This window comes from Eurosta solidaginis, chromosome 5 (genome assembly GCF_040869045.1).
Source record: "Eurosta solidaginis isolate ZX-2024a chromosome 5, ASM4086904v1, whole genome shotgun sequence".
NCBI lineage: Eukaryota > Metazoa > Arthropoda > Insecta > Diptera > Tephritidae > Eurosta > Eurosta solidaginis.
In genome coordinates, this window is record NC_090323.1 from 231,325,707 (window position 1) to 231,353,353 (window position 27,647).

The following is a 27,647-nucleotide window of genomic DNA, read 5'->3' on the forward strand; positions in this document are numbered from 1 at the left end:
TATGGTGGGATGAGCGCATTCATCAAGATTGGAACTTAAGTACCGCGGCATCAGCTTAATATCACGTATAAGATCCTATCTAGCGTACTGTGAAGCTCATAGTCAAAAAATTGATTGGACCTTATCAGTGCGGAGACAGACCTGGTAAATCTACTATCGACATATCTTCACGATGCGCCAGATCCTGGAGAAGACTCAAGTTAAAAGAATCGACACTCGCCATCTTTTCGTTGACTTCAAAGCAGCATTTTACAGTGCGAAAGGAAGCTGCGTGTATGCTGATATGTTTGGATTTAACTTCTCTGCAAAGTTAATAAGGATCTTCCAAATGATGTCTTCATAAAAAATCCGTAAGGATTGGAAAGGACCTCTCTGAGGCATTCGAAACCAAACGAAGTTTCAGACAAGGTGACTCTCTTTCACCCGATTTCTTTAACATAAGCTGGAGGTGATAATTCTAGCACTAGAACTAAACCGTGATGGTACAGTCTATTATAAGAGTGTACAATTACTGGCATATGCTGATGTTATTCATTGTCTAAGCTTTGGTGATTCGACGGGCGAATATTTTTTTTTTTTACATAATTATATTATTTGTTATTTTAGTGGACTGTGGGTTATTTTAGAGAGAGTTCGCTATGCACCTGTTACACCTTGTATGTATTCATTGGGGTGAGCACTGAGGACTCGAAGGTATAGGCTGCGGGTTGAACCACCTTATTTTGCTTTGAAAAACCCCCGCTTTGGGATTTCTATTTTAAACTATGTCTTTAGACTTTTTCACTAACCAGTTGAGAATTAAAATGGCTAATGAAACAAACGGAAGAAAAATGTCCATAATTTAAGTCACTTATACATTGATATTATTGACCTTAACAAACGCGCAGTGAGTTCTGCCTTGTCTGGATAAGATAAAAGAGCAAAAAAGGGGTCTTCCGGTAAATAAGGGCAAGACTAATTACTTGTCGTCATCCAAGAAAGAATCGGCGCATTCGAGCCTTAAAAGTATTTCAGTCGACATTGCAGTTTGGAATCAGAGGAAGGGGGATACCTCCATTGAGCTTGGAGAGGTAGGTGGAGGAAGAGTTGACAACCCTTGGTGCTGCCAATTGGCGTTAGCTATCGCGAAACAAGTATTCAAGGTATTTAATGCAGTGAAATTCAGTTACTTTAACATCACCGTGGTCGAATACTTTTATAAAACTTGACGGTATTGAAGTTTTTGAAAAATTCATAGTCTAAATATGTAACATCGTAGGGTTCTGGTTTCTTCCGGGCTGATTTACATATCCCAACATATTCCACAGGAATATCGATAATTCTATTTTTCAGGGCGCGCTCATGTGGAGTGCATACGGTCCATACTAAATTTCAGTGCTGCATTAAACAAGGCATTACTCATAACGTAATAACGATTTTGGTACGGCAAGCCATCACTATAAAAAAAACTATTTTTTGAGTATTTTAATTTAAAGGGAGAATTTTTTTTTTTTTTTCGATGAAAAAAACGACATTGCTTGCAAACTTTTCAGCACCTGTGTACATCACCTTCCAATTTATTCCATAAAAAGCAGTAGACCTTCCGTGTGAACACCTTTTCTATTTCGGGGTCTTACAGTCCTAGTTGTTTTCACTTGGACTTTGTACTTTTTTTGTATGCCTTTCATGAAAATGCAATATTATATTAACTTTGTCACGAATTGTAAATCCTTATAGAAAAATAGACGGACCCACCAATAAGTATACCGAAATGAGTTGATTTAGCCATGTCCGTCTGTCTGTTTGTATGCAAACTAGTCCCTCAATTTTTAAAATATCTTGATAAAATTTGGTGAGCGGGTATATTTAGGTGTCCGATTAGAAATTTGTCTAAACCGGCCTCGTCGGACCACTATAGCATATATCATCAACCTCATACAACCGATTTTTCGGAATAGAGGATTTTTGTCATATCTTCCTCAATTTATCAGATTGAAGCTTCAAACTTTACCATATGCTTTCATATATTGCACATATTGTTGTCTGAAAATATGGATGAGATCGGTCGTACATATAGCATATAACCCCCACAACAGATTGTCCAGATAAGAAGCTTTTCGTAATTACTGTCCCATTTTAACAGCTAGAGGCTTCAAATACCGAATGGTTTGGTATATAGCAAACCTTGTTGTCTGAAAAATTCGAGGAAATCGGTCGTATATATAGCATATGGCCCCTACAACGCATTATTGAGATAAGAAATTTTTCGTAATTTCTGCCCCATTTTAATAGCTAGAACCTTCAAGTTTCACCAAAAATTATAGGGTTCGGTGGTATATATATTATATACCCCATATAAACTGTCATTTCATCAAATACTTACGCTTACGTCAAATAATTGTTAAAATAAGTATTTCATGGTCATAGTATTTTTCATTTAGACCACAAAAAACGTGAAACTTTGCATCCTCACACAAAGTGCCTACCTATTTTTTTTAATTTTATATTTATCGTCAAAATCGCTTAGGTATGTACATCTGTTCACTATATATCTCATATCTTATACAGCCAATTATCTGGATATTACGAATGGGATATTAAGCCCCATTCAGGAAAGGTATGAAGCCTTCGGCAGTCCCATCCTCGCTTGTTTTAATTTAAATATTGCATAACACTGTATAAAAAGATGGAAAATGACATTATGATAACTTTCTCTTTTAATTGATATTCTTAGTTTTTCTATCTTACTGCGCTTAAACCCCAGTTTTAATAAAATCTAGATTTAGCACGATGGTCACGAAGCCAGTGATATGTGATACATGCATGGCGTATATGTAATTTTTATATGCACCCTTCGATTTGATCGTTCGATTTTGAAAATCGAATTGTTCCAATATTTTTAAGGGTCCTATTGTGCATACCTAGACAGAGCCTATGTTAGTTAATTTTTTTTTCAACCGTCCATATTTATTTCTTGCACACATTTGTTCACAACCTAAAAACTTGATCCACCCTAATGCATACCTATGTTCATATATGTATATATTTATATGAATATGCTTCCCAACTAAAAGTAAATTTAAATTAATTTAGGCGCGTGCCGAAACAAAAATGTTCCTGCAATCCACCATCACCGATTATTACTCCACTCAAGCGAATATGGATGCCGTTACCCTTATGTGGAATCAATTAATGGCACAAATGAGCTGTTGTGGTGTTAGCGATTATCGAGATTTTGATGGTTCATTAGCATGGGTCAGCAACAAAGGTAATCGCACGTTACCCGAAGTCTGTTGCATATTAAAAGACGTTAGCCAACTATTACCGCGTGACGATGATTGTGTAACTAATCCCAGCGAAAGAAATAGTTACTATAAAAAGGTAAATTTATTGGTAGCAACCCTCATATTAGCTAAACCATTTTATTTGAAATACATATTAATAAATCTTTTTTTTAATTACAGGGTTGCTATGAGGTTTTCACTGACTGGATAATTTCACACCGCGAAATCATTTTTGGCGTGTTGTTGGGCGTTGGCGTTGCCCATTTATTTGCGATATTTTTGGCTTTCTGCCTTTGCAAGGCATTTGCCAAGTATCATGGCATGCGGCTTTAAGGATTGTAAAAATTGAGGGTTTTTTGGGAAACTGGTTTACCAGCCCCTGCTGGCATATTGTTAAACGAAATATGACTAGAGAATTTTAAAGTTGTGACAGAAAGACGGACAAGCAAGTTTTGTTTTTTGTTGATTTTTTATGCATATTTTAGAAACGATTTGTGGATTAGGGTGCCCTTTATTTACCAAGTGGTTATTTTTGTGACACGCCTCCTAAATTCTTACCAAAGAGTTTTTATTTGTTAAGAGCCATCACTCGATACTTTGGCAACAACATAACCACCAATTCATGCCGAATGTTTTCTCAAGGAAGTTTTGGTTAGTTTCTTAACTGCATCCTATTTATTTATGCGATATAGTGACTTTACGTAATTGCGATTTTTGCAAAGAGAGTTAATTTATTAATTTGTTGCAATAATTAAAATAAACCAAGATACGATACGAAAATGCGTAGAATATACATATCCATCTGACAAAAAAAATTACCACCGACTACCTGAGAAAACATTGAGCAATTTTCCGAAGTATCGATTGACGGCTCTTTACAAATAAAAACTATTTTGTTTTGCTTAAGATAATTTTTGATTGAGTGAAATTATCGAAAAGTTGTTACGACGCTTTTTTGTACAGCGTTAATTATTTTATAACAACATCAAACCTGCTCGTATATTGAAATTGCAAAGTTTTATTTTTTGTTAAAGGTTTCAAAGTCCCATACAATTTTTCGGTTTAAAATAAATACATACATTTGTATTAGAGCGGGTCAAATTGTATGGATGGATTTTTTTTCATCAGGAGTATAGCAAAAACGTAATCTACAGATGTTAACATCTGTTTCCAAACGTGAAATAGAAAAAAAAAACGTGAAGGTGTTATGGCTGTTACAACAGAAAGTCGTGAAAAACAAACACGAATGGAGAGCAAAAAGGTTTTTAAAAATAATAACATAACATTACTTTTATTTTGAAAAATACGTTAAAATGGTCAATTCTAACTAAAAAAATAATTTTTTAAATAAATTACATTAAAATTATAAAAATTGTGTTTTTTTACTAACTACTTGAAAATATAGGTTTTTTTCAAGTTTTTGCTACTAAAACGAATTCGAAAAAAGAAAAACTGTCTAAATGAAAGTTGTTGGAAATGTTCTGAACTTATTTTAGCTGTAAAGAAAAAAAAATGCCATAAAAAATTTGTTAAAAATGATAATATAGTAGTTCAAAGTTTATTTTAGGCTAATTTCTCATATTTTAAGCCTGATATCTCAACTATAATTCAAAAACACTATAGATATTAATACAGATTCTGAAATGTACGTAAAATATCTTTAAAGTAAGACCAATATGATATTTTTCCTATAATTCTATCAGAAGCTATGAAGACTTTTTGGCCAAACCCTACATGCATATGGCACAATATCTCTTTGCAAAAGTCGGGGAGTCGAAATCGGACTTAGAGCTATATTGTCTTCAGCAATTTTTCTTAGAATCATCTGTAGATTACGTTTTTGCTATACTCCTGATGGAGAAAAGTTGACCCGCTCTAATATGTATGTAAAACTTTTTTTGACTAAGCAAGAAAACGAACTTGATAAATAACGGACACCCTATTGTAGATAATTTTTTTATTATAAATTACTTTTCTATAAAGGACTTGCGAATCATATTGTTATGTATTTACATAACACCGGGCTATAAAAATAAAAAAATTTAATAACTGAGAAGTAGTGTCAATTTCTCTATGGTTCATTCTAGTAACACAAGAGCCAAGTTGAGCGGTTTTCATATAATCTTAAGTTGCGGATAATAAGCCCGTTTTTCTTATTCTTGGGCATCCAGAATGGCTACAACTCCATATTGTAACGAATTTAGTGCAATTCCTCTTATTTGCAACCTTCTGCTAACGTTCGAAACGCTAAACTGTTGAACAAATAACTCCACTACTCAATAATGCAAAATGGCTGCTCGCCAGATAGCGTCTTAAATCAAACTATTGTCGCGCCTCTACTGTTGCTGCTTTTATATTGTGCGGCTTCCTCGTTGATATTTTTATAGGCGCTTCCATTTCCAGAACTTTCTAGTTAGTTATCAGCTATAAAATTACTCGACTGTAACTACAGATGCTTGATTTTATAGCTTCTCTCATACCCCATGCGCGTGTATATGTGACCGACACTTGCACAACCATTGCATACTTTCGGGAATATCTCATATATATTCATGTGGTTGTGCGTTGTTCTCCGCTGCGTGTACGCACATATGTAGACATAATGATTGATTTATTGATGTGCATACAAGTCACTGCTTAGAATCGGCTTAGAGATGATAGTATCCCTTAGTGCTGCTAATATTCGTCACATTATTTACCACATCCCAGAAATATGACAAAAAAAGTTTTCATTTTAACATCAGATTCAATGCAGCTAATCAGATGATACTGAAATAAATAGCTATCATTGAAGTTCAATAAGGTACGAGACAATTTTTTTTCTATCTGTTAGTCAAAACTTGGAGCGGTTCTTAATTCGATTCTTACTTACTTTAAACAACTAAAAAGAAGTTTCCGAATTCTGCTACTTTTGATGTACAAAACTCTCTGTGACTGTGTCTTCTTAACCTTAGCGATTTTTATCCATGCCTGAACTGAAGACTAATTGAAAAAAAGCAATATGGCCTAAATCAAAAATGCCTACAAGAACTTCTTAGTGCCTCGGAAATATAATCGGCCTTCAACTACATGTTGTCTGAGCCCAGCGATTGGCATTCAGCTGAGCAAACAGGGAACCAATTTTTGCTTTCACTTCAAGCTATTTTGGATAACACAAGTGTGATATCTTAAGCATAGAGGTGAAAATAACAAAAAGATACGGTCTCCTGATATTCAAAGATATGATAGTCTCATACTGCGTCTCTTTCTTTCACCCGCTGAAAGTAGCCACCCGTCGTTACACAATGTTAATGTCTGCGTAAAGCTCGTCATTAAATCTTCTTCGGTACTCACCAGCACGTTAAGGTCCATTAATCTTTCGAAGAACTTTTCTCTCGAACAATCCCAGAGCCGCTTCATCTGGTGTTGTCATGGTCCATTATTCTGCAATATACAGTAGGACGGGTACGATAAGTGACATGATTTTCGTTTGACGAGAGAGGACTTTACTTTTCAAGTGCTCAACTTGTCCAACTTATGTAGCCCTTATTGTCAAGATAGATTCTTCGCTGGATTCCAGAGCTGAGTTCCCAAATAAACGAAGTGTTTTACTTTTCGAAAATATGGCTGCCAACAGCATCAAATTAAAGAAATCGTAAGATAAGGGTCATCCTCTCTGAAAACGTTCGAACGGCTCGGAGAGGTCCTTCCCAATTCTGACTAAGCTGATCGTGTTGCTCAACGTTAGTTTGCACAGCCGTATACGTCTTGCGAGAAAAAATATTAAGACATAGCGGCATATAGGCATGTCGAAGGCGGATTTAAAATCGACGAGGAGGTGATGTATGTCAATTCTTTTTTCGCCAGTCTTTTCCAAGATTTGACGTATAGTGAAATTCTGGTCGATGGTATATCACTAACACACATAACAATTATTGAAAGCATATTGGGTTAGCTTTTGTCACATCAAATTCACTCACGTTGATTTCATTAAAACTGTCACTGTTATTTTAAGCTGTCATAATCACAGGCACACATATATTTGCATGCTCTACAAGAGCCGCTAAATAATTCCATCCATTCCAGGTATTTCTTGGTGTAGCCCAAAGTGGTTTTGCTATTTTTAATGAACATAATTTAAAAAAAAAATTAAATATATAAAAGCTAATTAATGAGTAGTATTTAGAAAATGTTTAATGAAGTATGTAGATAATGTTAATATTACATCGTTTGGTCCAAATAGATTCGTACAGTAAGTTCAAAAGTTGTTCATCATATTCACACTAACCAAATTTTGTACTTATTTCAAATTTAAAAATATGTGAATTAAACAAATGTATTGCCCTACCATGAAATTTTACGTATCTCTCTTATCGAGTATATACTTAAAAATCGATCGTAAGATAGAAAATCTCAGACGAATTTTTTAACCATCTGAATGCTGCGTTAGTTCTGAAGTCTGTAGCTCAATGGAAAGTCTCATTAAAACAGGGGTTTGCTTTCCATAGTACATCTGTGCTCTCATTGCATATGTGAAAAAGCTATCCCTTTCCTTAATTAAAAGATAGCCGGTCAATTATGTATTTAACAGCAGTATAGGCTTTTTGACCATTATTTGCTTAGTGCAAAGTTAAATTAAACTCCACTATTTCGGCTCAACGTTTCGCTAAGCACCGTAGCTTCTTCAGGAGCGAAACTGAATTTATTTAGTAATTTTTATCACAAACCAGTAATTTTATAACAACAACAATGTACATAAAAGAAAGTTATTAAAAGAAATTTTGGTTAGAGTTAAGCAAACAGATTGTTTAGTAAAAAACTTACCCTTTCATTTTTGGAGATCCATGCATTCAAATTTACCTACGATCTTTCTAAATATCAGGATCAGGGCACCTCATAATCAAGCACTGATATGGGCTTCTGAACCACTGTCAAATTTCAAGTCTCTAGCTTACTGAGATACTACTTTAATATCGTTCGCAAACTGCCAAAACCGGTATAGTTAAGTTTTCAATTATATCGTTTCTTCGCCTCCCAAGGGCTTCACGTTTGTGGCAGCGAAGTTACTTAAAAATCGATCGCAATATTTCCCCAGCCCTAATATATTTTTCAACAATATCTAAACATCTCGATCCCTGTGCCATCTAGAAGCACTAGTTATCCTGGATATTGCGTTTTTATTGGGCTCTAGATTATCGAGAAGTTACTTAAAACTCAACTCGAAAAGTTTTAAATTCAGAAAACTTTTAAAAATATCACAATACATTCGTCTTCAAGCACTGAAGTATGTTCTAAGTTAAAAACCATGTGGACGAACTTGAAATCGAAGGGAAGTAAAAATTATATAATTTTCCGAAACTGACAAATAAGCTATGTTATTGTAGCGATAAAGACACTTCCCAACCTTTTTGGGAAATATCGATATCGACGGTACTATATATCCGCAACTGTGTCCTTTAGGGACTACCTCGACTACCTTGCTAACGATAAATCTGTGTCGTTTCTTCGAATGTATTACCTAGCTATCTATGGAAAGGGACACGAATCACGACACAATACGATACCACTTCGATACTTTTGTAACACGTACCAATAATTTGTACTGAGTACTTTTATACGAAATCTTTACGAATCGAACTCATGATGGAACTGTTGAGTGCCTCTGTTGATGTGGAGACAAGAGCGCCGGTAATGCAGAGCCCCGAACTTCTTTTGACTTTTCGTAAGCGTTTGCGGCTGGTGACCTTTGTAAAAGTTCGGGTCCCAAACCAGAACAACATACAGTAAAATAGGGTGTAGCGTGGCTGTATGGTTCTTATGAACTATTTTACGAGAAAACCCTTACGAGACACCAAATGCTCTTGTCAAAAAATAAAATAAATGTAAGGCGTGATAACCTCCGAACAGATTTTAGGCAGAGATTCTCTTCCAATTTGTGTCGTGCTCTTTTAATTTTTCCTACAAATTGGCGGGGCGGGACCTACTTGTTTTATGTCGACTCCGAACGGCATCTGCAAGGCAGATCAGCTTTCACTTAGAGCTTTTTATGGCAGAAATACACTCGGAGTGCTTGCCAAACACTGCCGAGGAGCGACCCCGCTTAGAAAAATTGTCTTCTAATTGAAAAACCTTGTTTATAAAATTTTGATGTTGCTTTGCCCGGAGCGTGAAGCCAGGGTCTTCGGTGTGGTAGGCGGAGCACATCACACCACGGCGGCCGCCAAATGCTCTTGTACAGGATAAAAAAATAGTTGGTGATTTTTTTGCTCGCTGTGCTACATTGTCACTCCAGAGTTGTTCATTACTTCCAGATTCTGGACTTTATCGCTAAAAGCTAGGCCAGTGCCACAAATTTTGTGAGGTATAAGGTATTTTTTTCTGGATAGATCCCAAGTTCTAAACTTCTGCTAGTTACAAATTGTTGATAATGCAGTCAAAAACCTACCCAGACGGCTTGAAGCCCTCCACCTCCATGAGTCGTAGTAGTTCGTTAACGGTCTATCCCCGGGGATAGAGAAACTCTCCTGTCAGGGTACCTCCTTTTAACAGTCTTTTCACATAGCGCCATGTTAATCCTTCTGTGAGCAAATAGTTTGTGCATAAACTTAACTAGGCCCAAGTGATTGCTTCCGCGAGTATGTACACTTGAGATCGGGCGATCTATCAATAACAGTTACAATGGAGTGCAGAGTGGAATAAACGCAATAAATATAATCGAAGAATTTAGAATGACTAAATTAAAAAACTTTTTTATCGCAGTTAAAAAATGGCAAAATTGTGTTAGTGTGAACGTGGTATAATTCGATACACACTTTTAATTTCACGTCATATCATCACATTAAAAGCGAAACTTTAAAAATTGTAAAAAATGTCATAATCTGTCATAAGTTGAGCGTTGATTTAAGATGAAATTAGTTATAATAAAATCTGCAAAATAAAAATTTAAGAAAATAGTGAAATTTTGAAAAACCATATTCTCTCCACTCTATACATCACAAATACATTACTTGTTCAACTATTTGTGAATATTCAAAAATAGTTGAAATAATATTTTAGCAATACGTACACATACATATATAAATCGAACTTAAAATTATCGAAATAGGTGCATATACATGAATAAAAATCTAAAATCAATTTTTTCTAAGCACGTAATAAAAAAAAATTATATTTATGAAGAACCAACTTTTTTTTAAATATAATCCAAGTCAATTATAGGTATATATATTTACACATTAGGGTGGCCCTTATTTCCCAAAATGGTTCCGTTTATCGCTCTCACACCCTTGAAATATTGGAATAGCCCTAAAATTTGTATGTGCAAAATGCAGAAGTTTGAAAACGTAAAAATAACGAATTTGCACATTTCTATGATCAACATTAATTCATTTACTGTGGGCGCAATCGGTTCTCACTTGTTATCAATAACCTCGTTTGATTTTGCTTTCAAACATACTTAAAACTAGCAGACTTGGCAGACGTTGTTCCGTCGTAACTGTGGTCTATCTGCATAAGTTTTGAGACGTTTTTAGCTCCCCCCCTCTCACCCTTTCTTTATACTTTTATTAGCGCCTGTTTCTGCCTTTCTCTTTCTCTGTGTCTGCAAAATGCAGAAGTTTGAAAACGTAAAAATAACGAATTTGCACATTTCTATGATCAACATTAATTCATTTACTGTGGGCGCAATCGGTTCTCACTTGTTATCAATAACCTCGTTTGATTTTGCTTTCAAACATACTTAAAACTAGCAGACTTGGCAGACGTTGTTCCGTCGTAACTGTGGTCTATCTGCATAAGTTTTGAGACGTTTTTAGCTCCCCCCCCTCTCACCCTTTCTTTATACTTTTATTAGCGCCTGTTTCTGCCTTTCTCTTTCTCTGTGTCTCTTTCTCCGGGTACGTGTTTTCCCTCACTTTATTTCCGCTTCATCCATCCCTATCTCTATATATTCGTCTAAATCAATTTCTTTCTCTGTCTCTTTCTCCTTCCCTATTTTCTCTTCTCTCTAGTTCTTCTTATTCTTCTCCAGTTTTTAGTACCAGTTCCAGGACCACTCCCTGGTCCATTTCCCGAAAAAAAAGTGTCGTAAATACTAATCTAGGCAAAGGGTACAAAATTTCAGGAAAATGAAATCATGGATAGCATTTGTTCGAATAGATCGACCCCTGGTCGAAAGAAAGAAACTTCACAGGAACACTTTCCGAATTTCTTTGAAGCTATACTGCAAATTTGAATAAAATCGTTGGAGGGGTTTCAGAATCCATAAGCTACATAAAAATATAAATCCTTCTTTTTACATATATAAAAATTACAAAAATTGTAAATTTTCAAGTAAGTAGTTTTGTATCTCATTCAATTTAACGTCGTGCAAATTTCACAACGCTATCGTCATCTGTTTAATTTAGAGAGTCTTTATGGGACGGACGTTAGTCATTTTTTTTCATGTAAAGAATGAAGAGAATGTAGCTTTGTTTATATTGTAACGAATTTATTTGCAAATCCCTTATTTGCAACCTTCTGCTGAGTTCGAATCACTAAACTGTTGAATAAATAAATCCAATATTGAATAATGGAAAAATGGCCTTTATTAAAGTACTTGACAATAACACTTATACTTTGCAACTAGCTGGCTTAACAACCAAACTGACAGATAGCTTAAATGAAACTCTCCTATTGCCCGCCAGATTGCGTGCTTAATAACTGCTTGATAGCTCAAATCAAACTGAATTCCAGCGCTTCTACATTTGTTTTTATACTCTCTGATTTCAACGTCCGCATCTTCTATGCGCTTCCAGAATCGACTAGTCCATCAGCTCTCAAACTTCTCAGCTGTAACTACAATTGCGCGATTTATAGCTTCTCTCATTGCATACTTTCAGGAGTATCTCAGATATATGCATGTATTTGTGCATTGATTCTCCTCTGCTCGTATACGTGCATGGCACATATGTGTAGACGCAATTATTGTTTCGTTTATGTAGATACATAATGATTGAATTATTGATGTGAATTCACGTCACTGCTTAGCATCGGCTTAGAGATAGCAGCACCCCTTAGTTTTGCTAATATTCGTAACAATATTATATTTTGGCCTGTAACGTAGCTATTAATGGCCGATTTCTAAAATTGTAGTCATTTTTAAAAGGTAAAGAAATAAGGATATAAAAATTGTTTTAAAGGAATATGGACGCTTGAAATGATCAAAATTCGTTATATTTCTAAATATTTTTTTGATTAACATAATACTTATAATCGTTTTTACGCTATTCGCATATTTCTAGGGGTAAGATTGATAATCCAAAAACTTTTTTTCCATACAACTTAAACCACCCTAATGTACATACTTAGCTTGCTTTATTTGTTTGAAAAAATGCTAAATAATAGCTAGTTGTACTGCAAAAATTTTGGCAATACTCGTAGTAGAACTGTTCCAATTAAGGGAAAAAATGTGCAAAGCTCTCTACAAACCCCTGAGTATTTCGTTGTTGGCAAATATTTCAAAAAGAACTTTTTTTTTTGTTTTTCAAACTATCATTTTAATTAGTGTAATTGATGTACATATCTAATCGTTAACTAAAAAATATGCATTTATCAATAATTATGTGCCCACACCAAAACTGTGTTCTAATCTTTTAACAAAAAGATGGGCATTTAAATATTTTTATAAAATTCTTTATGAATAGATTGTGAACTATATACTACACATACATATGAATGTATATCTATCATTATTATTACTAAATAGAACGAACTTTATAATATATATACATACATATATAGCATATATGTATAAAAATCCGTAATTTTAGCGTTTGGATAAGTCAACAAATTTTTCGTAGTTTTAACGCAAATTTTTGAATTGTTTTTTTTTTGTTATTTAATTTAAGATCTATGTTTATGCATACATATGTACATATGTACATGTACATAAGCCTTAGCATAATCATCTATGTATGTATATTAATTTGTTGTGAATGTTGTATATATTTTGAAAATAAAAAGTTATACACATAACCGGACATTAATTGCGTACGCACATTCAATCCATCAATTCTTTTGGAAACGCCCGGAGTTTGGGCTGTGCATATGACAAAAAGTCAAGTAAAAAACAAGTAAGGACGGGACTGTCTTCGGCTGTGCCAAAGTCTTCATACCAATGGGGCTGGACAATAATATTATCCCGTTCGTAATCTCCAAATAATCGGATGTATAAGATAAGAAATATATAGTGAACAGATGTACATACCTAAACAATGTTTAAGGTAAATATAAAATAAACAAGTAAGGAAGGCTAAGTTCGGGTGTAACCGAACATTACATACTCAGTTGAGAGCTATGGTGACAAAATAAAGGAAAATAACCATGTAGGAAAATGAACCTACGGTAACCCTGGAATGTATATGACATGTGTATGAAAGGTATTAAAGAGTATTTTATGAGGGAGTGTGCCATAGTTCTATAGATGGAAGCCATTAACGGATATCGCCATAAAGGTGGACCAGGGGTGACTCTAGGATTTGTTTGTACGATATGGGTATCAAATGAAAGGAGTTAATGAGTATTTCAAAAGGGAATGGGCCTTAGTTGTATAGGTGGACGACTTTTCGAGATATCGCCATAAAGGTGGACCAGGAGTGACTCTAGAATGCGTTTGTACAATATGGATATCAAATGAAAAGTGTTAATGGGTATTTCAAAAGGGAATGGGCCTTAGATTAGATTATATTTAGATTATTATTTATTTCATTATTCTCATAAGCGTATGTACATATTCGATAGCTTAATTTTACATTTCTACAATATCATTACTTAGAGAATAGTTAGTGACATCTTTATTTTATATAATAAAAATAGTGTTGTATGTCACATCATGTTTTAACAAATTCCATTGCATAAATAGTAGTAGTGGGGTGAACAAAAAAAAAGAATACAAGATATATATAAAAAAATTTATTTAAAATAAAAAAATTTATTCAAAAATAAATTGACTGAATTAAGTCATGGAACAATTTGAAGAAAGAATACAAAAGCTAAGTTAACAGAATTCCTCATAAGAAAACAGCAAAAAGAAAATTCAAAACTATACAATGCATACATAAAATTAAAGACTATATTATACAACGTAGTGCATCAAAATTTCTATCTGGTTGGTATCAAACTCAAGAAGCCAAGTTTTTATTTTTTTTAAAAACACAGATCTGGATCTAATGTCACGTATGTTTTCTGTAAGGGAATTAAAAAGTTTGCAGGATAAGACAGTGTAGGAATTTCTAAACAATGTTGTTCGAAAAACTGGCAAAGAAACAAGTGTGCTATGGTTACTACGCAGGCTGCACATACCTCGTGTTGGAGTTTTCAAATAGCCACCTCTCATGTAAAAAATTTTTAAAACTTTGTAATAGAACAAATGCCGAACTGGGAATATATTTGATCTTCTAAATAAGTCAAAGGAGTTAGTCCGACGTGGACAATTCAAAATTTTTCTTACTGCACTTATTTGCAGTACAGTTAATTGATTGATTTTATTCAAGTGAGCACCACCCCAGCAACTTATTCCATATTCTAATTTTGAATGAAATATACTATAATAAACTGTTTTCAGTGTATGGTTTTTAACGTATTTTCTGAGACGGTAAAGTATACGATTGGTTGAAAGTATTTTCTTACAGTTGCGATTTGCTCATTCCAGTATAGATTACGGTCAATTGTGACTCCTAGGTATTTGAAGCAATTCACTTTCTCAATTTCAATTTCAAAGCAGTTAGAGTCTATAGGTGGACGACTTTTCGAGATATCGCCATAAAGGTGGACCAGGAGTGACTCTAGAATGCGTTTTTACAATATGGATATCAAATGAAAAGTGTTAATGGGTATTTTAAAAGGGAGTGGGCCGTAGTTCTATAGGTGGACGCCTTTTCGAGATATCGTCATAAAGGTGGACCAGGGGTGACTCTAGAATTTGTTTGTACGATATGGGTATCAATTGAAAGGTGTTAATGAGTATTTCAAAAGAAATTGGCCTTAGTTCTATAGGTGGACGCCTTTTCGAGATGTCGCCATAAAGGTGGACCATGGGTGACCCTAGAATGCGTTTGTACAATATGGGTATCAAATTAAAGGGGTTAATGAGTATTTTAAAAGGGAGCGGGTCTTAGTTCTATAGGTGGACGCCTTTTCGAGATATCGCCATATAGGTGGGCCAGGGGTGACTCTAGAATGCTTTTGTACAATATGGGTATCAAACGAAAGGTGTTAATGAGTATTTTAAAAGGGAGTGGGCCTTAGTTCTATGGGTGGACGCCTTTTCGAGATATCGCCATATAGGTGGACCAGGGGTGACTCTAGAATGCGTTTGTACAATATGGGTATCAAACGAAAGGGGTTAATGAGTATTTTAAAAGGGAGCGTGCCTTAGTTCTATGGGTGGACGCCTTTTCGAGATATCGTCATAAAGGTGGACCAGGGGTGACTCTAGAATTTGTTTGTACGATATGGGTATCAGTTGAAAGGTGTTAATGTGTTTTTACGATATCATCGGTATCAAATTAAAGGTATTAATGAGGGTTTTAAAAGGAAGTGATGGTAGTTGTTTATGTGAAGGCGTTTTCGAGATATCGACCAAAATGTGGACCAGGGTGACCCAGAACATCATTTGTCGGGTAGCGCTAATTTATATATATACGTAATACCACGAACAGTATTCCTGCCATGATTCCAAGGGCTTTTGATTTTGCCCTGCAGAACTTTTTCATTTTCTCTGGTAGGCGTCACACCCATTTTACAAAGTTTTTTTCAAAAGTTATATTTTGCGTCAATAAACCAATCCAATTACCATATTTCATCCCTTTTTTTAATTTTTCGTAATTTTCGAAATCGAAAAAGTGGGCGTGGTCATAATCGGATTTCGACCATTTTTTATACCAATATATAGTGAGTTCAGATAAGTACGTGAACTGAGTTTAGTAAAGATATATCGATTTTTGTTCAAGTTATCGTGTTAACGGCCGAGCGGAAGGACAGACCGTCGACTGTGTATAAATACTGGGCGTGGCTTCAACCGATTCCGCCCTTTTTTCACAGAAAACTGTTATCGTCCTAAAATCTAAGCCCATACCAAATTTCACAAGGATTGGTAAATTTTTGTTCGACTTATGGCATTAAAAGTATCCTATACAAATTAAATGAAAAAGGGCGGCGCAACGCCCATTTTGAAATTTTCTTTTATTGTTGTATTTTGTTGCACCATATCATTACTGGAGTTGAATGTTGACATAATTTCCTGCCAAATTTCATCATGATATCTTCAACGACTGCCAAATTACAGCTGGCAAAACTTTTAAATTACCTTCTTTTATAAGTGGGCGGTGCAACGCCCTTTGTCCAAAATTTTACTAATTTTCTATTCTGCATCATAAATTCAACTCACCTACCAAGCTTCATCGCTTTATCCGTCTTTGGTAATGAATTATCGCACTTTTTGTGTTTTTCGAAATTTTCGATATCGAAGAAGTGGGCGTGGTTATGGTCCGATTTCGTTCATTTTTAACAGCTATCTGAGATGAGCGGCCAGGAGCTTACATACCAAATTTTATCAAGATATCTCAAAATTTACTCAAGTTATCGTGTTAACGGACGGACATGGATCAATCAATTTTTTTTTCGATACTGATGATTTTGATATATGGAAGTCTATATCTATCTCGATTCCTTTATACCTGTACAACCAACCGTTATCCAATCAAAGTTATTATACTCTGTGAGCTCTGCTTCTGCTGTCTAGAATACTTATAATGCCATATGTCGAACAAACATTTACCAATCCTTCTCAAATTTGGTAGGGGCATAGACTCTATGACGGTAACTGTTCTCTGTGAAAATGGGCGAAATCGGTGGAAGCCACGCCCAGTTTTTATACACAGTCCACCGTCTGTCCTTCCGCTCGGCCGTTAACACAATAACTTGAGCAACAACCGATATATCTTTACTAAACTTAGCCCACGTACTTATCTGAACTCACTTTATCTTGGTATAAAAAATGGCCGAAATCCGACCATAACCACGCCCACTTTATCGATATCGAAAATTACGAAAAATGAAAAAATTTCCATAATTCTATACCAAATACGAAAAAAGGGATGAAACATGGTAACTGGATTGGTTTATTGACGCAAAATATAACTGGAAAAAACTTTGTAAAATGGGTGTGACACCTACCATATTAAGTAGAAGAAAATGAAAAAGTTCTACAAGGCGAAATCAACAGCCCTTGGATTCTTGGCAGGAATACTGTTAGTGGTATTGCATATATAAATAAATTAGCGGTACCCGACAGATGATTTTCTGGATCACCTGGTCCACATTTTGGTCGATATCGCGAGAACGCCTTCACATATACATCTAAGGGCCACTCGCTTTTAAAACCCTCATTAATACCTTTAATTTGATATCCATATCGTACAAACACATTTTAGAGTCACCCCTGGCCCACCCTAATGGCGATATCTCGAAAAGGCGTCCACCTATACACCTAATGCCCACTCCCTCTTAAAATGCTCAGTAACACCTTTCCTTTGATACCCATATCGTACAAACATTCTAGAGTCATCCCTGGCCCACCGTAATGGCGATATCTCGAAAAGGCGTCCACCTATAGACCTAATGTCCACTCCCTCTTAAAATGCTCAGTAACACCTTTCGTTTGATACCCATATCGTACAAACATTCTAGAGTCACCCCTGGCCCACACTAATGGCGATATCTCGAAAAGGCGTCCACCTATAGACCTACTGCCCACTCCCTCTTAAAATGCTCAGTAACACCTTTCGTTTGATACCCATATCGTACAAACACATTCTAGAGTCACCCCTGGTCCACCCTAATGACGATATCTCAAAAAGGCGTCCACCTATAGACCTACTGCCCACTCCCTCTTAAAATGCTCAGTAACACCTTTCGTTTGATACCCATATCGTACAAACATTCTAGAGTCATCCCTGGCCCACCGTAATGGCGATATCTCGAAAAGGCGTCCACCTATAGACCTAATGTCCACTCCCTCTTAAAATGCTCAGTAACACCTTTCGTTTGATACCCATATCGTACAAACATTCTAGAGTCACCCCTGGCCCACACTAATGGCGATATCTCGAAAAGGCGTCCACCTATAGACCTACTGCCCACTCCCTCTTAAAATGCTCAGTAACACCTTTCGTTTGATACCCATATCGTACAAACACATTCTAGAGTCACCCCTGGCCCACCCTAATGGCGATATCTCGTAAAGGCGTCCACCTATAGACCTAATACCCACTCCCTCTTAAAATGCTCAGTAACACCTTTCGTTTGATACCCATATCGTACAAACATTCTAGAGTCACCCTTGGTCCACCTTTATGGCGATATCTCGAAAAGGCGTCCACCTATAGAACTAAGGATTACTCCCTTTTAAAATACTCATTACCACCTTTCATTTGATACCCATATCGTACAAACACATTCTAGAGTCACCCTGGCCCACCCTAATGGCGATATCTCGAAAAGGCGTCCACCTATAGACTTAATGCCCACTTCCTCTTAAAATGCTCAGTAACACCTTTCGTTTGATACCCATATCATACAAACATTCTAGAGTCACCCTTGGTCCACCTTTATGGCGATATCTAGAAAAGGCGTCCACCTATAGACCTAATACCCACTCCCTCTTAAAATGCTCAGTAACACCTTTCGTTTGATACCCATATCGTACAAACATTCTAGAGTCACCCTTGGTCCACCTTTATGGCGATATCTCGAAAAGGCGTCCACCTATAGAACTAAGGATTACTCCCTTTTAAAATACTCATTACCACCTTTCATTTGATACCCATATCGTACAAACACATTCTAGAGTCACCCCTGGCCCACCCTAATGGCGATATCTCGAAAAGGCGTCCACCTATAGACCTAATGCCCACTCTTTCTTAAAATGCTCAGTAACACCTTTCGTTTGATACCCATATCGTACAAACACATTCTAGAGTCACCCCTGGTCCACCCTAATGACGATATCTCAAAAAGGCGTCCACCTATAGATCTCATGCCCACTCCCTCTTAAAATGCTCAGTAACACCTTTCGTTTGATACCCATATCGTACAAACATTCTAGAGTCACCCTTGGTCCACCTTTATGGCGATATCTCGAAAAGGCCTCCACCTATAGAACTAAGGATTACTCCCTTTTAAAATACTCATTACCATCTTTCATTTGATACCCATATCATACAAACACATTCTAGAGTCTCCACTGGCCCACCCTAATGGCGACATTTCGAAAAGGCGTCCACCTATAGACCTAATGCCCACTCCCTCTTAAAATGCTCATTAACACTTTTCGTTTGATATCCATATCGTACAAACATTCTAGAGTCACCCCTGGCCCACTCTAATGGCGATATCTCGAAAAGGCGTCCACCTATAGACCTAATGCCCACTCCCTCTTAAAATGCTCAGTAACACCTTTCATTTGATTCCCATATCGTACAAACACATTCTAGAGACACCCCTGGTCCACCTTTATGGCGATATCTCGAAACGGCGTCCACCTATGGAACTAAGGATCACTCCTTTTCAAAATACTCATTAACAGCTTTCATTTGATACCCATATCGTACAAACATATTCTAGAGTCACCCCTGGTCCACTTTTATGGCGATTTCTCGAAAAGGCGTTCCCCTATAGAACTAAAGCCCATTCCCTTTTAAAATACTCATTACCACCTTTCATTTGATACCCATATCGTACAAACACATTCTAGTGTCACCCCTCGTCCACCTTAATGGCGATATCACGAAAAGGCGTCCACCGATAGACCTAAGGCCCACTCCCTCTTAAAATGCTCAGTAACACCTTTCATTTGATACCCATATCGTACAAACAAATTCTAGAGTCAGCCCTGGTCCACCTTTATGGCGATATCCCTAAATGGCGTCCATCCATAGAACTGTGGCCTACGCTCTCTTAAAATACTCTTTAATACCTTCCATTTGATACACATGTCATACAACCACATTCCAGGGTTACCCTAGGTTCATTTTCCTACATGGTGATTTTCCTTATTTTGTCTCCATAGCTCTCAACTGAGTATGTAATGTTCGGTTACACCCGAATTTAGCCTTCCTTACTTATTTTAAATTAGCTACAGCTCGCCTAGAGGCGGAAATTAGCCCTTAACTTTACCAGAAACGAATAATTTTGAGCTATTTGGGAAGATCTTCATAAGCTTTGCAGAGAACTGCAATTCAGACAAAGAAGCATACAAATAACTACTTTTCGAGCTGTCAAGCGCGGCTATGAAGTCGACAATAGTGTTGTCGATTCTCCAATCACGAATCTTCTGCAGGATTTGACTTATCATCACAATCTATTAAATAGCAGATTTACCTGAAGATCTCTCCGATCGTGGCGCAAAGACCATATTAGACATCCACGTCGATGGCACTATGCTGCCGATTGTCTTACATCCAAAATTACTGGGGTTGACGTTCGGTCAGGATCTAGATTTTTGCAAGCATGCAACCGCAGTAGTACCATAAATACAGAGCAGCAATAATATCCTCAAATTTCCTGCCGGAAGCACTTGCAGTAAAGGCAAAGAGACGCGCATTACCGCTTGCGTGCTACGCGTCCGTGATATGATCGACCAACGTAAAGGTTACTAATTAGAAGAAAATACAGGCCTGCATCTCCCCAGAACATCAGCTCTACAATGAGGCGAGAGTACTCCCTAGTAGGGAGAGAAATGAAATGTTGAGCAAACAGTTTCTGTTGAATTTCCATAAACCTGGACATCCCAAAAGATATCTGATTGAAAACTCCCAGGTGCCTAAGACGTCATCTCTGCAAGCATTATGAAGAAATATGGTACCTGAGAACACAGACGCATGTAGAAGAAAAACACAAATAGGCCCTAAGTGATATTCACAAAAAGGCGTTGAACCTCTATGTCAGGAATTGTCCGGCGAACCCCGTTCATAAAAATAAATACCCCCCTGAACTCGCAGAAGAGGAAACCGTTCTCCCTAACGAGACGCGCCTCACTCTAACTCAATTCCGATCTAGATATTGTAACAGGTTAAACTGTTACCTATCTAGAATCAACCCCGACTACATACTGTATGTTCTGCTTTAATGTGTCCCCACATGACATCAACCATCTCTTTAATTTCAATGTGGAACCAGCACCTCTAACCCTCATATCACTCTGGGACACCCCAGTTGAAACTGCGGGTTTGTTTGAACTCCCGTTACAGGATATTTAGGACATTTGTGATTGGCCGCAGCGAAGCACTGCTACAACAATAGAGACGCCTATTGAGAAACAAAAAAACTGAGACAGAACAATATGAGTGCCAGGAGCTTGATCTGATAAAAAAAAATGCTCAAAAATTCTATCAAATACGGTGAAGACCGTAGCAGCTTCCTACAGGAATGATAATGGTGGCCTGGTCACTGATGTATAGAGCGTGATTGCGCATGGAAGAATCACCGAAGACGATAATGACTGAGAATTAGAATATGCCAGAGGCAAAGAGCAGGTAAAAAGCATGCATCAAAGCAAAATCAGCGCAATCGTTAAAGCGTAATGCACTGACCATGGAAAAAAGTATAGTCTATTTTGACATACTTACTAGCATACTAGCAATGCTTGCATTTAAAAAGTGATCCACTTTTTCAGCCATCATTCTCTGTCCTATCCACGTCTACTCAATCTTCCATTTCTCCTTGTTATTGCTGTCCTTACCTTAATCCCTTCATCTCCACAAACATCTCATCTTCCTCTCCTCCTCCCAACCCCAATTCATTTTCCATTCCCACATCCAATCCTACTTCCACTCTACTCCCAGTTTAGTTTTAATAGCAGGAAAGAAGTTGGCTGTGGTAGATAACATCTGCCGGGTTTGCTATGCTAGTGATATATAATTATCAGATGGTGTTAAGGTGGTCATTAAATCGATTGCATTAAATTATTGCTACAGTAATATAATCGCCTTTTACGCACTTATTTTCGCAATCAAATTTAATATATCATTATGCTTTTAAAATACTTGGGCAGAAAGTAATTTCTACTAAAGTAAGCTGGTTGTAATCGGATAAAGTTTTCCTCAGTAACCTTAAAAATGAGTTATGCAGTTGAATTGTTTAACTGGAATTTCGAATATTTAAATCGTTTGGGTTTCTTTAATAAAAATAATAGATTTTTGGTTTATTTCATGATTACTGTTCAAATTTTAACTATTTTACCAGCATGTTATAGAATTTATTCAAGTTGGACCGATCTGGGTGATGCTATTTACAATTTATTTCTAGTCTCTCTGATGACTTCGTGTTTATTACGGACTATAGCGATGTATTTTTATCAACAAAATATGTTCGACCTGCAAAAAATTATCGACGATTGGCATTGCGAATTAAAGGTAATTGAAAATATAGATATGTATAACGAAATCGAAAATTTTCAAGTCGGATGGTGGTTGGTGATAAGACGCGAAATACTGAGGATGTATCGAACCCTAACAGCAAATATGTATGTTACTTACTTACTTAATTGGCGATTAACCGTCTACACGGTTATGGCCGTCCAACAAGGCGCGCCAGTCGCTCCTTCGCTCCGCCAACTGGCGACAATTGGTCACACCAAGGGAGTTTAAATCGTTTTCTAGCTGGTCCTTCCAGCGCAGTGGGGGCCGCCCTCTACCTCTGCTTCCATAGGCGGCTTCCGATAGAAACACTTTCTTGGCAGGAGCATCATCTTTCATTCGCATAACATGGCCTAGCCAGCGCAGCCGCTGCGTTTTAATTCGCTGGACTATGTTGATGTCTGCGTATAGCATATGTGTGTATGTATGTAATCAACCGAAAAAAAGTAACAAACTTCCAAGAAAAATAATTGGAATTATTTCACCCTGTGTATAGTAACAAAATTAATGGTGATAGTTTACAACTGAAGTCAGTTGCAATACGCGCTCAAAAATATCGGTGTCAAACGAGGCGTCTTGACCTCGGCAAAAATAATCCGAAAGCGGAAAAGAAAAATGTTAACTCTGTCAGGAGATATTTACAGTTGAAGTAGACGACTTTAATGTGGTTGTTGTAATTTTGCTGTACACAGGAAAAAAAGCTGTGTACAAGGGGATTTAATTTTGATCCCACACCATTGGTAGACCTACCAGGTTCTGCGCAAAATACTATGTATCCCACCCGGTTTCGGAGAGGTCCGGTGCCATTTTTCGATTTTTGATAAACGCAACAGTTTTTTTGCCTTCGGATTATTCATACCGAGGTAAAAGCGCGTCTTTTAACACCTCTCCCGATATTTTTGGATGTTGCCCGTTCCCAAATATGTGAGTACTTTTAAAACAGCCACATTATATTTTGCTGTAAGAGCTGCCAAAATAAAAATTTGCATTTTTTGAAAATTTTCGTAGTTAATTGAAAATAATTAATTTTTCATTCTCATTTACAGGGCTGCTCAACCCTTATGCACTTGTAGCACTACACAAATTCACACTTCAATTATAAAAAAAAAAATTATTTGTCGCACCACCATATGCCCTCACATCATGGTGGAATCACCAGGTGAAGTAAATAAAAAAACACGGAAGATGTACGCTATCTGAAACGGTAGTGATGTATTTTCAAAGGCCAGAAGGGGGTAAAATTTTTAGCCCCTTTGAAAAAATAGGAGTAGAAAAATAAATACCTTGCTGCGAAAGTCATTACAGAAACTGTTTTTTTTTCAGCACATCAGTGCTACTTAATGAAATGCAGAAGGGATACATACCACCGGTGCGAGTTTACATTACTTTTGGCATCGAATAAAAATTAAAAAAAACTTAAACAGTGATGCGCGGACACTGAAAGGAATGGTGCTAGTAAAATCAACAAATCGGTTCTGTTGTTCTTGACTTAACGGAGATTCGGTGAAATAGATCGAATTATGGTTAATTCGACAGAGTTCTTTGTCAAGCGAACAAATTAGTTTAGTCATTTCAACAGAAGAGAAATTGTCGCTCTCAAGTTAACAAAATTCTGTAAAATCGACAGATTCCTAATCAATCTAACTGATTTTTCTGTTAACACAACTGATATCACTGGTCATTTCAACAGCGATCAACCGTCAATACATGAGCAAATTCCAGAGATAATTTTACGCTCACTGCGCTCTCTACTTTGTACTTATGACGCTGGTGCTGTTTGTTAAAAAACATCAAAATATGAAAACCACCAAATCGAAAAAACACACAAAATGGGAAAACAACAAAAAACTAGTTTTTCAGTTATCAATACAAAACGAAAAAACACTTTTTTAAATTTACTGTGCAAAAAATTATGAGATACCGAGACACCTATTTATCGGGTACAATTTTGCAACTTCTCCTCCAAGCGAAATGCAAAATTGCGTCCTCTTGTTGCAAAAGTTTTGCTTGAACGAACAGGATTTTTCCAAAGTTAGTAACATTTTGTTCAAGTTTTTATGAATTTTAACTCACGCGAACGAATCTAATAAGATAATAAAACAACATCCTTTTTTAATGTTGATGTTTCCTACAAAATAAAAGTGTGAGTTGTTTTGGAATCGCTTCAACTTAAAGTGCTACGAAAATTAAACTTGCCGAATTACATGTAAAGTTACTCCAGTGGTGGTAATTCCTGCGATTTGATTCCTTACTTTTCTATAACTTACAAGTTCTTTATTTAAAAGGTTTTTTCAAACATTTATACTAGAAGTTTTGTTCGAAACAATCAAGTGTGCCAATTACATGCGAGAGAAGAAATTGAGAGTGAGCTGAGCTGCAACTGAAAGAATTGAGAATCAGTTTTGTAACTTCTATTTTCATTTTTATTTGCAAAGCGAAGTTCAAAACTATAAATTAAATAAATTATAAATATAAAATTTGGTGAAATTGCGTTTAATAAAACAAAATAATAAAGTGTATAATGTTTAATGTGTGCCACCCTATTTGATGTACGCCCAATTGAAGTTCGGTTAGTAGGTGCGTACATATGTATGTATATGTATCAAGCATGCGTATTTATGTATTCACATATTTACGTATGTACGTATATGGCCACCGTGGTGTGATGGTGTCGTACTCCGCCTTCCATACCGAATGCCCTGGGTTCACGCCCCGGGCAAAGCAACATCAAAATTTTAAAAATAAGGTTTTTCAATTAGAAGAAATTTTGTCTAAGCGGGGTCGCTCCTCGCCAATGTTTGGCAAGCACCCAAGTGTATATCTACCATAAAATACTCTCAATGAAAACTCATCTGCCTCGCAGATGCCGTTCGGAGTCGGCATAAAACAAGTAGGTCCCGTACCGCAAATTTGTAGGAAATATAAAAAAAAAGGAGCAAGACGCAAATTGGAAGAGATGCTCGGCCTAAAATATCTCCGGAGGTTATCGGGCCTTACATTTATTTATTTATTTATGTATATGGCAACATAGGTACACTTTCGTACAAAGCTGTCGCAACAACTTTTTTTGTTCATTTGACTACTAAGACGGTCAATTACGAATCAACGATTTGTACACAGTTGATTCAACATCTTATTGCGATGGATAAAAATTGACAAAAATTTCGGTTGAATTGACACGTATTTAGGTTGATTTTACCATTCTTTGTCTTTGAGTGTACCAAGTTATTAATTAATAAAATATGTCAGAGGATATACTAGCCCCGCGGCAGTCGGCCTAGAACCAGAAGTGCTGATCCGATCGAGCCGGATTCATATATTCTATATTACAGTCCATAACTGTAACATTCCGCTTATCTTACTTACTTACTTAATTGGCGCTCAACCGTTTAAACGGTTATGGCCGTCCAACGTGGCGCGCCAGTCGCTTCTTCTCTCTGCCAACCGGCGCCAATTGGTCCTCTTATCTTAGTGGTCTGATTTTTAGGGCAAAGCAACAACAGTGAGTTAAAGCTTGTTGTAACTATATTTAGAATTCCATTGTTTTAGCGAGGTTGTAACATAAATAAGGTGTAGTACAACAGTTTTGGTGTTCTTGTTGTAGGAAAGACAAAAACATTCCTCGAAAGTCTTCAGTAGCGCTGAACAGGCTAAAACACTTAGTTGGATATGACGTAAATACAAATTGTTTGTTTTAACGACCAATTTTTTTGGAACCAATTAAATATATGCATATAGACGCAGTTTCTTAGCACAGCATTACTTATGGAAGCCAACTTCAAAGATACATAAATGATGAATCTCTTTAATTAAATTCAGTAAAGGTCCACCGATATTCACCTACTAGTTTATGTGAAAAAGAGTACTAAAAGTGGATTATTTTACTCCTGAAAAAGCAAAAAACAGCATTTTTTCGGGGACAACATTGGTGAAAATTTTTCAGATAGCCGAATGACAGAATAAAGAAGAATTTAGAGGGAGACAATTGACGGTTTAGTTCACCTGGTTATTCCACCATGCCCTCACATATAATTTCGAATCATATGAAAATACTCGAATTTCTTATGAAAGTGCCAAGAAAAAGCCCTCCCGTATGAAGCTCAGGCACTTGTGTATGATAAAAAAATGTATGTCATAGTGCCATATTTTGTAGAAACTTTTCCCCCGTGCTGTGGGATGTATTAACAATTTTTGTTGTTATATCGGCCTACTAATTTGTAAGATTGCGGGTTTGAATCGTGGTCAAGGCCTAACAATAATTATTTTATCATTATTATTGTTATGATACATTTTTTCTTAATTGAAAAAGTTTTAAATTAGAATAAAAGAAAGAAAAAAAATTTTTTTTAATATAAAATGTATCATAACAATAACAATGATAAAATAATTTTTGTTAGGCCTTGAGCTCGATTCACACCCGCAATCTTACAAATCAGTAGGCCGATATAACAACAAAAATTGTAAGTACTAGTTAGTACTGTTAGTAGCTAGATTTGCAGTTATAAAATCGACAGCTTGGATTTTTATATTTCATATTTAGCACAGTTATATTTAAAAATAGGCCACCAACAAATAAAACTGCTACCAGCTTTAACGAGCTACGACTACATATGAGTATGCCTTTTTTTCAACACTATTCCAACAGTCCAGAACTACGTATCGAAAAAGCGATAATATCGTACTAGAAACAACATGTAGAATTTCGCTCCGGTTCGGGGCCAACGAAATATTACCAAGAAATAACTAGAAATCAGCTGTAAAATTTTACACGAGTTCGTAACTATCCAAAAAGTGGCAATTTGTATATAGTTGCGGGGACAATTTCCACCACCTAAGACATCGCAAAACGAAAGCATGTAAAAGAGATAGATGGCGAGCTATCAGTGGTCCAGAATGCCCACTAATTAAGCATTTGCAACATTGGCGGAAATCTCCACATTCACTTTTATTA

General features: G+C 36.4%; 1 protein-coding gene across 4 annotated transcripts in view; it reads left to right on the forward strand.

The window, feature by feature from the left end:
- Positions 1-27,647, forward strand: part of Tsp66E (Tetraspanin 66E) — a 483,181-nt gene that overhangs the window by 286,622 nt on the left and 168,912 nt on the right. Inside the window, exons 6-7 of one of the 4 annotated variants that reach the window (XM_067788828.1) lie at positions 3,073-3,360; positions 3,444-13,261. The exons of the other annotated variants lie outside the window; for them this stretch is intronic. Coding sequence (XP_067644929.1) covers positions 3,073-3,360; positions 3,444-3,596 — 441 coding nt within the window. The 3' untranslated portion in view covers positions 3,597-13,261. Of the gene's footprint in view, positions 1-3,072; positions 3,361-3,443; positions 13,262-27,647 lie in introns of those variants that run through there. 4 annotated transcript variants of the gene reach the window in all.